Genomic DNA, 15,449 nt, shown 5'->3' with positions numbered 1-15,449 from the left:
TCTCTCTCTCTCTCTCTCTCTCTCCTCCCCCCCCCTCTCTCCCTCGGATTCGTGTTCCCCCTCGTGGACAATACTTTTGCTTGTTTCTGTCAGCTTTGGATTGGGATCGCTGTCTCTTGCGTTAAATTATTATTCGCATATTTTCGAGTCTTTTGGATTTTAATGGATCATTGCCGAGTATTTAAAATTATTGTGAGTCACATTGATGTAATTTTGTATTTATACAAGTTTATGATTTTGTATTAATTTTGGCAATAGCGGAACACGTCAGTACAATTATGTTTTATTATTGAATATCGACTTTACCTATCCCGTTTAGAAGTTAAGACATTAGTTTAGTGGTTTCTCGATCGATGATTGGCTTTGTTGATGGATGTTCTCGTCCACGAATCCACCCGTCTCTCCACGACCCGCACACTGAGCAACCGAGTAAATCCCGTACCCTCGTATTCCACATTTCTGCGTATGGTTTGTGTTATGTTTCTTGTCATTATTGGATTTTTGGGAACAATCAGTATTTAGTTTTATGTTATTTAGTATTTAGTTATTATGAACTACTTTATTGTAGCACTTGTAGAATGAGAATGAGAAAAACGGAGACATGTTGGATGTTCATCCCCCTCATTACTTTTTAGCATTTTCCGCAAGATGCTAATTCACAGAACGACCTTCCGAGGGAGGAAATTCGCTTTTGGGATCGTGAATGTTCTATAGGAAAGCGAATGCGGTACAATGTAGAATCTACAGCCGAATGCATAGGGTTGGATAGAGTGCCGAATGGGACATGAAAAGCGACTCGAAGGCCGTAACATAAAGAATAAATAAAATAAAATAACCTCGAAAAAAGTACTTCGCTGCTAAACGGGATTACTTGCTCGAACCTCAATTCGACAGATATATTGCAGACTGTTCAACCTGTCTCTGTGTCTACTTCATGGACATATTATAGGGAACCCTCTGGTGCCGCTAAAGGTTCTTATGCGAAAGTCCTGAGAATCGCAACCTAGATCCCATCATGTAACTTCTTGATATTAGAATTAGGAATCTCCCGCATGTGAGTCCAGTGATATTCACAGCGATCTTATAATAAAAAGTCGTATTATATGGAGAATTAGTATTTCAAGCGTACATAGTGAATTGGTAAACAGCATTTTTTACATTTTCGTGGCTTTTCAGTCAATTATGACTTATTATGGGATTAAGGGAGTATGATAAATGTGGTTATTCACGGTCAAGACTTCGTTTATATATACAGGAAGTGCTTATTGTAACTATGTAGAAAACCTGATTAAATTCGTAATTGATTACATCGAAAGTTGACGGACAGTGGAATTCTCGAAATGACAATGGTGATGGATGAACACATAAATTATGAAAAATTGTTTCATAGAACATAATTCTGGAAGTTATCATAACTGTCTCCAAAAGTTGGGATTTTGTTGTAATCTGCGTTCGAACTTTTCATACCATCCTTGCACGGAGGAAAGCGGCACGAAGTTCTCTGTAGGATTTGGTGTCATTTGAGATTGTGTCACAGAAAAGCTAGAAATGTAATTTAAAAAACTAGTCAACATTTTCTGAGCAAATTCCATGGATGAATTCCTAGTGACATCCGCCACAGCATTTGCGATTGCATTTGCTTGAGACTCGATGACATTCAGTGGCTCGATCGATATACCAATTTGTGCGACATGGGAGATTTTTCCAATGCCAAAAATTCCATCGTTTGTATTTTCGAATTCGTGATTTTTCCTCAAGTTCATAATCTTGAAAATCGCCGAGGGTTTGAGATTGGATATGTAGCCGAGAAACTGCCAATTCGGAGGAGCATCAGGATCTGGCCAACTAAAGTAAACTGAAAGAAAAAAAATATCAGTCATTTCTCCGTGATGATTTTTTTGCGTTTACACAAACTTTTTGATAAATGGTTTATTTATCTTCCCAAATTAGTGGTCGCTTTTTGTCAAAAAATTTCCCCATTATAAGTATAGTAGAACTGAGCAGATTGTACCCTTCAGAATTCCCCCCAACTTTGCCGTACGGTTGACATCTCACGAGTCTTGACGTTGCAAGAGTTATACCTCTCAAGGGTTATGCCTCGTGGTAGGTATATATCGCAAGGGTCATACCTATCAGCGGAAGTCAAACGTCATAACAATTACATCTCACGAAGTAACGCATTGCAAGAGTCACTTCATGTAGGTCATACCTGGCAAGGGGTGATTTTTACGGGACTCCAGGTTACAAAGGTCCAGAATACTGAGGGTCATCGCCATTGCCAGTTGATCCACCTCATTATTTATTGACAAGGAGAGGCCGGCTGGTGTCGGACACCGACAGCATCCAGTCTTTATGTATTTGACCGGTGTCACTAATAATGTGCCCCACCAAAGACCTAGAGCAATGCCCAAAAATAAGGGAGAAATTTTGTCTGAAAGATTTGGGCATAACATATGTATAAGTTCCTAACACATAGTTTTCGAAATAGCGCTCTAGCCGAGTGGTAGCACGTCCGCTTACCGACCCGGCGATCCGGGTTCAAAACATTTTTCTGATACACGTACAGTTTTACTATTTTACTTTTTTATTCAACAGGAAATGTTCATTTCATGAGAATTCAGATATTTAAAAGTGAATAAATGAATACCTATTGATTTTTGAATGATGCATCGTATGTTCAAGCGATCATAAATTTGGATCAGGTAATATATGGAGAATAAAGGGGCCATAAGGTCCTCCGCTTATTCTCGGCGCCATCACCATTGGTGCCGTCTACACGGAGAGAAATATTCAGTAAAAATTACGGAACAATTCACGTAATCCGCAATGGGGAATCGTTTTCCGGCAATTTTTATAGGAATGGAAGAGAAGAAATCTGAAACATTCAGTGAATTCTCAAACCGACTCAAACCACTCAAACCGAAAATTGTTGAAAGAGTCCGGAAAAATGGACCCAGAATGTCCATCGACCTCTCGTCTCACATTGGAGGAAACTTTTCACGATTCGATTTATAGTGAGGAATAAAAAAAAACTCCTAAAAGAAGCTCCTGTTCATTATGAAAATCTCTTTTTGGAGGATGATCTCATGGTGGAGGAGGCACCGACGTCCATCGCAGACAGCACTGATCAGCGACTTACCGGCCACCGTACCGTAGAAATGTTGGGAGATAAGATTTTGGGGGAAGATCATGACTTAAGCCTCCCCTATGAGGATGATCCGGACCAGCTGAACGAAACAGTGAGTGAAGACGAAGGATCCAAATCTGACGATGAAGAGTACGAGCCCCCTGAACAGACATTGGCATAATCATAATTTATAATTACAGTTAAATTTTGAATAAGTCAATTATTAATATTGCCAATCACCAATTTTTTTATTATAAAAGTAACCATCAATTTAAATAATCAAATTCCGAATTATTCTATCAACCAATAGTTGAGAAATTTAAATCACCAATTATAATATTCTTTTTCAAATTTCAATGGAGATACGGAAAAAGCAAATTATTGTAAGGTGCAACTTCTCATAATATTACTGAAGTAATGATTGATTCCGATCGATAATATACCGCCTATTGTGGGTGAGGGCTACCAGCTTTCTAGTGAAGCTTTGGAGGGTTCAATACAAGCAATGTGTACGTCGCAAATCCCGGGTAACGCTAAATGCTGGCAGTCTTCGATGTCTGCTGACCTACGCTATGTACGTTCTGTTTAAGCAAAGAAAGGATTGTTCATATAGAAAACACAACTTTTATGACTTCCAATTCCTTTTACATAATAAATTGAATAATTGCCATTAGAAGGATGGTCGAGGAGTAAGACCAACTTATGAAGATAACCCAATTACCATAAACTTATTAGCCAGTGTTACCTGGTTCACTGCAGATATCACTCTAGATATCGGCATAATCATAATTTTTAATTACAGTTAAATTTTGAATAAGTCAATTGTTAATATTGTTTTTTTATTGTTATTTTACATCGCTTCGACCCGGTTAGGGTATACTGCGATGATGATCAAGACTTTAAATGGTTCGATCGCACCATTCTACCCGGCCGGTATTGAACTCGGAACCTTTCGCATGTGAGGCAACGAACTTACCCACTGCACCAAGCCACCGGGAATAATTGTTAATATTACTCACCAGTTTTTTTGATTATTAAGTTAACCATAAATTTAAATATTCAAATTCAAACTCAATCAGTAATTGAGAAATTTAAATTACAAATTATTATATTATTTCTCAAATTTCAATGAGAATAAGTAAAAACTTAATTATTGTGGGGTGCAACTTCTCATAATATTACTAAAGTAATGATTGATACCGATCTGTGCCCCTCAAAAGGAAAGGAAAGTCGAACACATTCCCCTGGGAATCAAAATGAAAGTGGTGAGATTGGCGATGTTGCATCTACATTGGAAGCTGTCATCACTTCAGAGCAAAAGCTCAAAACTTTTGAAAAGCAAGGGTCAATTGCTACGATGGATAAATACGCCGCTATCGAGGGATGGACTTATGACTGCTTCAGGGAAGCCCGAGAGGAATTCGTTCAGGTACTATTTCACATGGATTCTAACTCTTTTCACCTGACGTATTTGAAAAATATTATACAAAATATGATAACTATGACCTCTCACGGGAGTGGGCATTGGCCGCAGCTAGCCATAATTCAGGTCTCAAAACTTCAATTTCAAGGCTTCATTAACTTGCGCGAAGGACTTCAAAAGGAAATACAACATTCGCCAGAGGAAAATCACGAAATATGTCAGCCGCAAACAGGACAGCAGGATGACGGAGGTCCTGGAAGCAGCAAAAAAATTCTGCACAATTCGAAGCGATCACCAGGGCTATGAACCGCATCTTATCATTAACACTGATCAGATGGGCTGCCAATATCAGCCTAGCTTCGACAGAACACTTGCGAACTAGTAACGCATACACTGCGCTGTATAGCATTACAATGTCCGGGGAGTTGTTGCCAAGTGTGTTCTTGTGCTTGCAGGAACCAACGGGATCCTTCGGCCCCCGAGTAAAGATAACTGTCGACCATTGAACATAGGAATTCGGTAATGTTGTTGTAACTAGCTCGAAATCAGGCAAACTTACAACACAATTATATATAACATTTCTTGAAAAAGTTGTACAGTGTTACGTGAAAGAAGACAAGTTTTTCTTAAAAGTTGATTCTTGGGGAAGGCAAACGAATCCAGTAATTCACAATTGCGACGAAATTCCAAGCGAATTCGTCATTTAAACTCCAGGGTATTTATGTGTAAAATAAGTGAGAGTAAAAATGCCTGAATCGTTATCCTTTCTTTGCGATAAATTTTTATATGAAAAATTAGAGCTACCTGCTAATTTAAGCAAAGCTCCAAGCTACCTTAAACGGTATCACGTCATATAATCCTAGTAAAAATGATCCGCGACAGTTTAATCCTGCAAAATGATCCTACTCAAATTAATCCTGATGCAATATAACCCTGAACAAAATGATCCTGGATGATTTGATCCTGCGATTTTTTTTAACGATTATATTGCTATCAATTTCAAAAAATAATGGTAACTCTGTGCTAAATATTTTGAATTTCCGCTTTCAACTGAAGGAAATCATCTTGTAGAATAGTGGCAATTGTTTCTTGTAAGTCACGATTGTTCTTTTTACTCTCATTTTAATTTTTCCAGGAAATGAATTCATGTCTAATTTATGTGTAAATACCGAACGTATTTGTGTGACGCTCCATAGAAAATTTGATGTTAAACTACTGAATGTTGTTAGAAGTTATGACAGAAATAATATCTTAAAGTATCTCAAGGGAATCGCTTATAATATTAATTATTTAATTGTGCACGTGTTGCTTTCAACAATTTAAGTTGTCTGACCACAATTTTTTTAATGATGTCATTGATTTTTCATGTTTGTTTTTTTGTTGATTAAGTTGGACGATACGATTCGGACAATTATTTTAATAATTCATGAGTGCATCTTTGTTTTGAGATTTGAGGGCTTGCAACATTTTTCACGGTTTGATATCAGCACCATGTCTGCATGTTTACATTTCATAAATAAATGACTGCAATTTGTTGAGTATTTTACGTCGCATTGTTTTTCCCATTTTTTCAGATTTTTTTGCGTACAATTTTGTTACTAATTTTTTTGCATTGGAATTATTTTTATAGGTTTTTTTTCAGGATTAAATTGCTTAGGATCATTTTTTTAGGATTTTTTGACTAGGACTAATTTGTTCAGGATTAATTTTCGAGGATTAAATGACACGGAACCCCTCAAACAGCGGAAAGTTGCTGAAATTTGGGGGAAATAAAAAGACAAAACGGGAATTAATGTGCCCATCTCAGTGTTTATACATATAACACCTGACTGAAGGTTTAGAGGACTCATCAAGAGTTCGTCACCTCGGGCTCTTTCCTCCGAGCCGACCCACGACTAACATCTCTCAGTATTTTGCGATTGTGGGATCCAAAAGTTTATCAAGTTGCAAAAAGTACACGTGCAAAATAAAAAAAAAGGAAAACCTAAATTATATCGTCAAACTGTAGCTGACATATCAGATAAGTGCAAAATATATTATCATTAAACAAGTGAATCAACTGAGTAGATCGTGGAGGAGGAGAGGGGCAATATATTTTTATCATTACTTTGTCTTCATTTTTCGAATCCAATTTTGTTGGGGCGATCTAAGTAGATTTTTCTTCATCTTGAGAAATCGGGGAAAGCGTTTATACGTGTATTTTTATTGATATTCATGTGAATTTATGATTTTTCATATTTTTTATACGAATGAGTTATGTGTGTGTGGAGTAAGAATAATAAGCGGATTATAATTTTGGAAAACTTTATCGGTCAGTCGGAAGGAAAATTAAATTCAATATTTCGGAGTGATAATTTTGGACTAACGGGTGCTTGTCATCTTGTTTAATTACATCGTAATTTTGACGACTCTAAATAATAAATAAAAATCTTTGATGACCTCTTACGTGAGTTAGTAGTTTCAATTATTATTCATTTCACAATCCTATTTGCTTCGCATTTGAGGATATCGAGTGGACTGAACCATTATGATTTAAAATTCTCACGGGAATATTAGCGATAAAATTAATGTTCGTTTCCTCACATTCAGAATAAATTTCATTACAACGTGAATGGATTCTCTACATTTTTCGACTATAATATTCACCATTTAATATTCACCAATTAAATTCATAAATTAAGTAAACAATTTTGCAAATATTTTGGTCGAGTTCAGTTTTTTGTGGAATTATTGTTTAGTATTTTAAGATTTTTCTACGTAAATTCGGTTAAGAATCAGAGTATCACCTAGGAGTATTGCGAACAAGATAATGTGCTACCCAGTGTTTAGAGAAATCACGCAGTTGCTAGAGAAATCGATACTTCACACCTCCGACACTCGATTCAACACAGTACAGGGCTAGAATCGTACGGGGCTCCAACAAACTTCCCACTACTGCGCAACAGGCCCGAGCGGAAGCATGTAGTACCAGAGTAGAAATTTCGTCGGTTTATCATCGGTTACCGATGTGGTGCAACCGACAAGGTCACCGGTTCCACATAGGTTTCGACCTAAAAGGAACTCATGAAAACGTCACGCAGTTTCCTCCCAAGTTACAAGTAGGTTGCAACCCATCAAAAACTCACGTGATTATTTATTCACCTCATTATTATTAACAATTTGTCAATGATTAATAACTCATTAATTGCCACGGGGAAGCATGCCTAATGATAAGAATCGATTTATACACGCAGAAAAAGAAAAAAAAATCACATTATCGGTGAGAGGTCAGCCATCCGATTCAGAAGCCTACTCGCTGTTACTTAACTTTGGTGATCGTCTGTTGTGCTGAAGTCCAAGTCCGCTATCCTGTGATTCTTGGGAATATGATGTTTAGATATTCTACATAAGGCGAAGATTCGGATTCTCTGGTGATTGACATATGATGTTGCCCAAACCTTAATTATGACCCTTCCTAATTAATGAACCTTATTTCTGACCCTCGCGACTCTTATTTCTGACGTTCATTCCCGACCCTTGTGACCCTTATTTCTGACGTTTATTTGTGACTCCCATTTCTGACCCTCGTGACCCTTTTTTGAGCTTCGTTCCTGACCCTCGTGACCCTTATGTCTGACGTCTATTTTTTACCCCTATTTTTGGACCCTCGTGACCTTTATTTCAAACGTTTATTTTTGAATCTCATTTCTGACCCTCATGACCCCTAGTTTTTACCTTTTTTGTGAGCTTCATTCCTGACCCTCGTGACCCTTATTTCTGACGTCTATTTTTTATCCCTTTTTGGCTTTCGTGAGCCTTATTTTTGACGTTTATTTCTGACGTTTATTTTTGACTCTCATTACTGACCCTCATGACTCTTAGTTTTTACCCTTCCTTGTGAGCTTTATTCCTGGCCCTCGTGACCCTTATTTCTTACGTTTATTTTTTACCATTTTGACCCATGTGACGCTTATTTCTGACGTTTATTTTTGACTCCCATTTCGGACCCTCGTGACCGTGAGTTTTGACCCTTCCTGATCCTCGTGACCCTTATTTAGGTTACTGATGGGTTCTCTGATGGGATCAGTTATGTCCGACTGGACCTGGACAATTAAATGTCTTTAACACCTTATAAGGGGCAAATAAGTTACAAAGGGGTTGTGCTACATAAGTTAGTGGTCGGTGGTAAACTCATCTATCACCCACAATGATCATTCCTACTAGTATTGTTGCGTTTGGAACCTACAGGTTACACGCCAGGTACAACCCATTATGAGTCAGTAACCTGCCACAAACTCATAGGTTCCCAATGCACATCGGTAGCTCCCGACGAAATTTCTACTCGGGTAGTCGCCATTACAATATTCGCCCAGATTATCACATGTGAAGTACCTCTCAGTTATAGCTCCGTAAAAAGTTCGTTTTCGGCATTAAGTACTATCAGTTCATTACTCGAAACCGTTTCAGTCAAAGCCCCGAACGATGGTAAATTCCAGTGTATTCATGTAAGTGTTTTTTCTTAATTTTAGTGTGATTTTCAGAAAATTATAGTGGACCGCATGAAATGGCATCGACACCGAAACTCATGGTTTGAAGGGTAGGAAACCCTTCAAATGAACCCAGATGCTCCGTCACAGCTACCTGAATCAAACCCGATGATAATTATACTCCCTATTTTTCCATATTTTATCCAACTCACGAGTTTTGAAAGGAAAATTATGCTGAGATACGTTTTTGCTACCTTTTACGCATTTTGTGCTTTTTTCATCGTTCGTGATTTGGGTAATTCCAGTTAGGCATAGGGACGCTATCTTTTCAGTTACCTTCAAGTTCCATGGTTGGAATCCACAATAATACAACATAAGTTGATAGATTATTTGATAGCACAAGCTATCTATTTCGATGGAGAAAACCTCCATTTCCAGCTACGAAATGCTCCCTTCCGAAAAAACAGCCACGTGGCTGATTCCAGCTCTCTAGGTGTCTTTGGCTATCTTTTTGATGTATAATATCCACGATTTTAATATATTACCAATTACGAGACATTGAGAAATTATTAGAAATGCTCTCTAGAATCGAAAACTCGAATAATTATCGCCGGAAAAAGGAAAAATACGTATATTTTCCCTAGCGCTCTCTCGATTTCGCGTAGCTATTAGGTCATCCCACTTCTGGTGTCACACTTTTCATTTTCTATCAGGTGTAAAAATTGATAAGGTGCTTTTTTTCATGACTAGGAAGGAAGCGCGCTTCGCGCGCGCTAGCCAGGCTGCATGAAATTGATATTTGAATCATTTTTTTAAATTCTACTGATTCTTGACTTTATTAATTCGGTTCCGAAAATATTTCTTTCTCTTTACGTATTTAGATTGTTCAATCATTTTATTAACCAGGTAAGTAATTACAAGTACAATATAAAAAAAAAGGTAAGTAATACATTCAAATTTCTATCTCTATTACTGATTGCAAGAACGTTTTTCAACTCATTCATATTAGTTTGTCTTTTGTTCATAATTTTGTCTTTTTTTTGCATCTCTCCAATTCAATATGATATATCTCGGGATGGACGTTTGTTATATTAATTAATCGTTTGTTATATTAATTAATCCCAATGTTTATGTTCAGAACCCAGATAACTCGATTTGAAGTAGATTGAGAACGATTCCTTTTGCTCTACTCTTCCCTACAAAAAAAACAGTTGATTTTCGTATGTCATCTTTCATTTGTCGTGAAACGACGTTGCTTGTTATTCATTGAACAGAAGTCGATTGCAAATTATACAATCACAAGACGATTTACTAATCAATTCTCTCTGAATTTGATCAATTCTCGCTTGACTGCATTTATCTCGCGATCAATTATGTCTGACAATGATAACGTGCCGACTCCCACTCCATCTCCACCATTAGATCCTGGAGAGGGAACGTCTTCACAATCTAACCTCTTCACTGATTATGAGCTCTTGACTTCATCTGAATATTTGCACGAGATTTCTCCTTCAACGACTAAATTGGTGTAAGTATTGCTATTTTTCTTTTTTTCTTTCTTTTTCCACCAATTTTTTTTCTCTTTTCAATTCCGGTGAGGAGATCTACCTGATCTCAAATCCAAATCGACTATTGTGGTGACAGATACTTATTTTTTTCCTATTTTTTTTTTTTCAGTGAAGTTCTTGGGATTGTTCATCTCGTGAAGGCACCAAAGCTCGTCAAATGCAAGAATGGTACTGAAAATATTGTGTGCAATTTCTACATCGCCAATCTCGATGGCGATACAGCCCAATGTGTTATGTGGGGTCCAACCATTGAAAAGTTCATTGACAAACTCTTGATTCATCATGTAAGGCAATTTTTTTAGTTTCCTCCTGTCATTCATCCATTTGTATTTTTCAAATACGAATGAATTTGGAAAATGAAAGTACAAAATTTTCTTGAAACAAAATCAAATTTTTTAATTTTTTCCTTTTCATTTATTTTCTTTTTATAATTTCATTTCATTATTTAAAATGGAATTATAAAAAAAAATTTCTATTATAATGAAAAAAAATCTCAGGAAAGCCTATTGAGTTCAAACCAAAATCCTATTTGAATTCTAATTAAGTTCTATCGAAATTCCTTCAGTTTTTGATGAGTTTCATTTGATTTTTTTTCTTCAACGCAGTAGCCGTTTTTTATCTCACTTCTCAACTTTTTCTATTGAATAATTTTGTTTTATAAATTTTCTTACATTGATTTTTTATTTTTTCCATTCATTCATTTTTTCATCAAAAAAAAAACGAATTCAAAAACCTTGAAATATTTCATCTTAGGAATCTTCTATATAATATATCTCAATATATTAAGTTGCATTTGTCGAATTCAATTCATTTTCCTTGTATGATATTTTCTAATGAACGTTTTTCAAATTATTTTTCAAGAGAAAATCATTTTTTCAACAGAAATCGGTCGAAAAATAATAAAAAGTGCAACAGGAATTCCACAGTATTTTGTCGGGAATTCCGTATGTTTTTACGGAATGTTTCCCTACGTATAATATTTTTTATATTTTTGTGTTTGTGATTCGCTCTTTTTAATTTCTATTTTATCTTTCAGGTCATTCACATTGATGGAGCATTCCCCAAACATGTTCAGGAAGTATTCAACTCAGGAAGTGTTCCTTATGAATTGATTATTCAGTCGAATACAGGTGTTACAGATTTGGGTAAACTGCAGTTCCCTCAAGTATCCGAAGCCAATGAACTGGTGCTCGTTCCTTTGTCTTAAGTCACTAAGCATAAGAAAATTATTGGTAAGTTCATTACGTATATCGTTATTATTTTTTCTTTCTAATTTTTTTAAAACTATATTCATCGATTTTCTTATATTTCTCTTTTTTTCAGCTGTGAGAGGTTTCATCAAAACTCCTTGGGCAATTATCCATAAGCAAACTGATAGTACTGGTAACACGTGTTATGGATCTATTGCTGCTGACAAGTACTTTCTGGATGTGAAAATCTCAGATTTCGCTAATGATTACCGTTGTCAATTCAGAAAAGGGCAACATGTACAATGTCTTGGAACACTCATCAGGGCTGATAATATATGCACTTACAATTTCCATTCTATCATTTTTTACAGTACTATTTTTTTAACCAATCATATCTCCTTCTTTTTCAGGTAATTCTTTCTTCTTTTGTGTCCAAGCTCCAGGCTGCATCACGTTAGTTGACGGAGTAACTGCCACTTTGAAGGAGCTGTTGTTGTATAAACCTGTGTCATCTCTCACTCAAGTTGAGGCTGATAATCCTGGCACATCCAAAAAGATGAGGATGGTCGAATTATTCAACAGGAAACTCAACAAAAAAGTATTCACTCGCTCTCTTTCTTCTTTCCTCCTTTCTTCATTGAATTTTCCTGTTAACACTAATTTATATTTTTCCTTTCCAGGATTGAATTATTCTGATGATCTTCCCTGTTCTCCAGCTGATAGAATTCAGCCACAGAATTCATTGAATCTCTCCATTCATCATTTTTTTCTCAATTTTCCGAATTATCTATAAATCCATCAATTTTCCTCAACTTGATGTAATGAGTGAGAACATTGCTTCAAATCATTTCTCTAGAATTCATAATGATGAGTAATCAATTCTCCAATTGCAAACAAAAAACCTACATTTGTTAAGCGTAGAAGATTGCCAAATGGAGTTATTAAATTATGTAGTGAACGACGTATCATCGACAGAGAAATGCCGGCCAATATTGATGAATCAACCCCATCCACATCAAATGAAACAAATTCATTGAGGGATGAAAATCAGTCATCAAGGAGTGGAATAAAAAGAATGAGAATGAAAACTTCCACTTTTCCTTTCTATAAGAATTCATAGGCAACAATTTTATAATTTTTTCTTCTTTGATTTTATTCTGAATTGTGAAACCAAATAAAAACACCGAGGGAAAAACTTACAAAATTTCCGCTCAAGAATTTCATATAAAAAAGAAAATCTATTGACTTTTGTATTAAATCTCTTCTATGGCGAAAAAAAATCAATAGACTTCTCTAATATAATTCTCATCCAACTCTGGAAGAATTTTTATAGAATTCCGATAGAAGTTCAATAAAAATTTTTAGAGGAAGTGCTCGGTTTGTCTATAGATGATTTTTTTCCATGCGTGTCTCTATTTTCAAACTTTAATATCTCCGTTAAATAGAATTTTACAAACTCGACGAACTTCGAGGCGATTGGGAGTTAGTTTATCTTTTTTTTTTATCTAGTACGCGGCGAGGTTAGATCAAAAGGGCTGTCCTGGAGGGTGTTTATAGAAACGACAAAAAACTCATAGAAATGTTTACAGAAATTTTATAGAATAGTCTAGTTAATTCGCTACGTTTTCCTATTGATGAATTCATTCATATGTGTAAAATATACCCCAATTTGATGAGCTCTGAAACAATCAAATAAATTAATAATTCCTAAAACTTGAGAGTGGAAATTTCTGCGGAAAATATTTTAATAGAATAACTTTCATAAGAAAATCCCGTTCTATCCATTTTTCCTATAGAGGTAAAATATTTCCCACCAATATTTCTAATTTATCAATGTATCCTTCATAAAAAACCAGTTGATCAAAACTTCAATAGAGAGACAATATGACTTTCTAGCAAGTTCGATAGATTTTTCTATTGTTTGTCTTTGTGTGTGTATGAATGTTTCCCAAACAATCATTATCAGTCTCTCAATAATTCTATGAAGACTGGGTTTTCGACTATTGTATTTTCAACCTGCTCGCCCAAATATATTTTCAACGTTGACCATGAGCGTACTCTCGACATAGCCACATATAATTGCCCGTGAGTAAAAACATTCCTCCTCGAATCAATTGCTATACGATCAAATGTTTGTCCTTGTGATTTATTAATTGTCATCGCAAAAGCCAATTTTATTGGGAACTGTCGGCGGGTGAATGCAAATGGATACTCGTCTTCGCACACGAAAATGATTCTATTTATAAATAATATTTCATTTTTTTTGTCACCCGTCAATATTTCACATTTCAATACATTAGTTTTCATTTCTAAAATTAATAATCGCGTACCATTGCAAAGCCCTTGTTGAATATTCAAATTTCGAATTAACATTACTATGCTGAATTTTGTGAGTCGTAATTCATGCGGTGGGAAGGATTTAGGCATTAAAGTATTCAAGTATTCCGGTAAAAGATATTGAGTGATTTCTTCATTGTTATCATTGCAGTTTTCTGCGCTATCGACACTCGTATACAGCTGTTCTGTGTCAATATCTAACAAATCAACTACTCGTTGATTTAATTCATCAACATCTTGATTTCGTGCGGAAAGAATTGCGACTGTAGAAGCCGTTTTATATTTTTTCTCTTTTAATAGATCTCCATATGTATCTATCACGATGTCTTCATTGTTATTAGCTATATAATTTTCAGATAGTTCTATCATATCTTTCTCGTCATTTAGTGTTCCATTTCCCAAATCTATTAGATAATTCGGAAAAATTTTCTCGCTTGTCAATGTCGTCATATTTTGGGTCAATTTGAATTTTTTGAAAGATTTCCAAAGGGTACTGTATTTTATTGAAAGACTCACAGTTTCGCTACGTGTCCCCCCTTGAAGTACTGGAAGTAGTTGGCGGAAATCTCCTCCCATTACGGTGGTTTTCCCTCCAAATATCGTTGCGCTATTCATTATATCTTTCAGCAGTCTATTAATCACGTTTAAACAATATTTTGGAGCCATTGGTGCTTCATCCCATATAAATACATGAGTTTCATATAATTCTCTTGCTTTTTTAGAGTTCAATTTGATACTTGATGTCGAATCTTCATAAAGTGGTACGGGTAATCCGAATGTTTTATGAACAGTTCTTTCCTTCGGTAATAGGGTTGCTGCTATTCCGGTGAATGCAGTTGTCATCACTTTTTTACCTCTACTCATCATCAAATGCCACAAAGTATCATAAATGAAGGTTTTCCCTAATCCTCCAGGTCCATCAATGAAAAAACAAGTACAACGTTCTTCGTTGTTCACATCTTCGATATTCGTTATTATTTCATCCATAATTTCTTTCTGTTCTTCATTCAATTTTTCATATTGATCTTGCCCTCGTACTGATAGATATGTTAAGTCTAATTCTTCTTCCCCATTATCATCTATATTGAATACTTCAGGCATGTTACTATAATCTGCTAGTTTTATCTGCTTCATTCAATATTCTCTCAATTTCGGATCAAGCTCTATTTTCAGCTACTGCTGGTGCCATTTCTTTCCTAAAATCATCTAACATCGAAGTTTTGAATTCATCCCATAGTTTATCTGGATGTAATGGTCGACAGTGAATAAAAATGCAAGCGAATAATTGTCTCAGGGCTCGCGGCATCATCCACACCTCTCCCCCCCCCCCCCCCCCCC

General features: G+C 35.8%; 1 protein-coding gene and 1 long non-coding RNA gene across 5 annotated transcripts in view; one reads left to right on the top strand and one right to left on the bottom strand.

Moving 5' to 3' along the window:
- Positions 1-1,094: 1,094 nt before the first annotated feature.
- The window catches only part of LOC107044727 (protein OPI10 homolog), a 74,921-nt gene continuing 60,566 nt past the window's right edge, over positions 1,095-15,449 (bottom strand). For 2 of the 4 annotated variants that reach the window (XM_015266736.1, XM_015266737.1), the window contains exons 3-4: positions 2,210-2,395; positions 1,095-1,855 (exon numbers count right to left, since the gene is read on the bottom strand). In XM_015266736.1, coding sequence (XP_015122222.1) covers positions 1,410-1,855; positions 2,210-2,395 — 632 coding nt within the window. In that variant the 3' untranslated portion in view covers positions 1,095-1,409. Of the gene's footprint in view, positions 1,856-2,073; positions 2,130-2,209; positions 2,396-15,449 lie in introns of those variants that run through there. The other 2 variants (XM_015266739.1, XM_015266738.1) reach the window with 2 other exon arrangements.
- On the top strand, positions 10,377-13,431 carry LOC107044729. Its single transcript, XR_001461365.1, has 5 exons — positions 10,377-10,544; positions 10,694-10,868; positions 11,621-11,816; positions 11,908-12,372; positions 12,455-13,431. It is a non-coding gene; the product is annotated as an uncharacterized LOC107044729 (long non-coding RNA).

The sequence above is a fragment of the Diachasma alloeum genome, unplaced genomic scaffold (assembly GCF_001412515.2).
Source record: "Diachasma alloeum isolate Michigan unplaced genomic scaffold, Dall2.0 Dall_scaffold_00784, whole genome shotgun sequence".
Lineage (NCBI taxonomy): Eukaryota > Metazoa > Arthropoda > Insecta > Hymenoptera > Braconidae > Diachasma > Diachasma alloeum.
The sequence above is the reverse complement of the archived record's forward strand: the minus strand, read 5'-3'. Positions and strand labels throughout refer to the sequence as shown.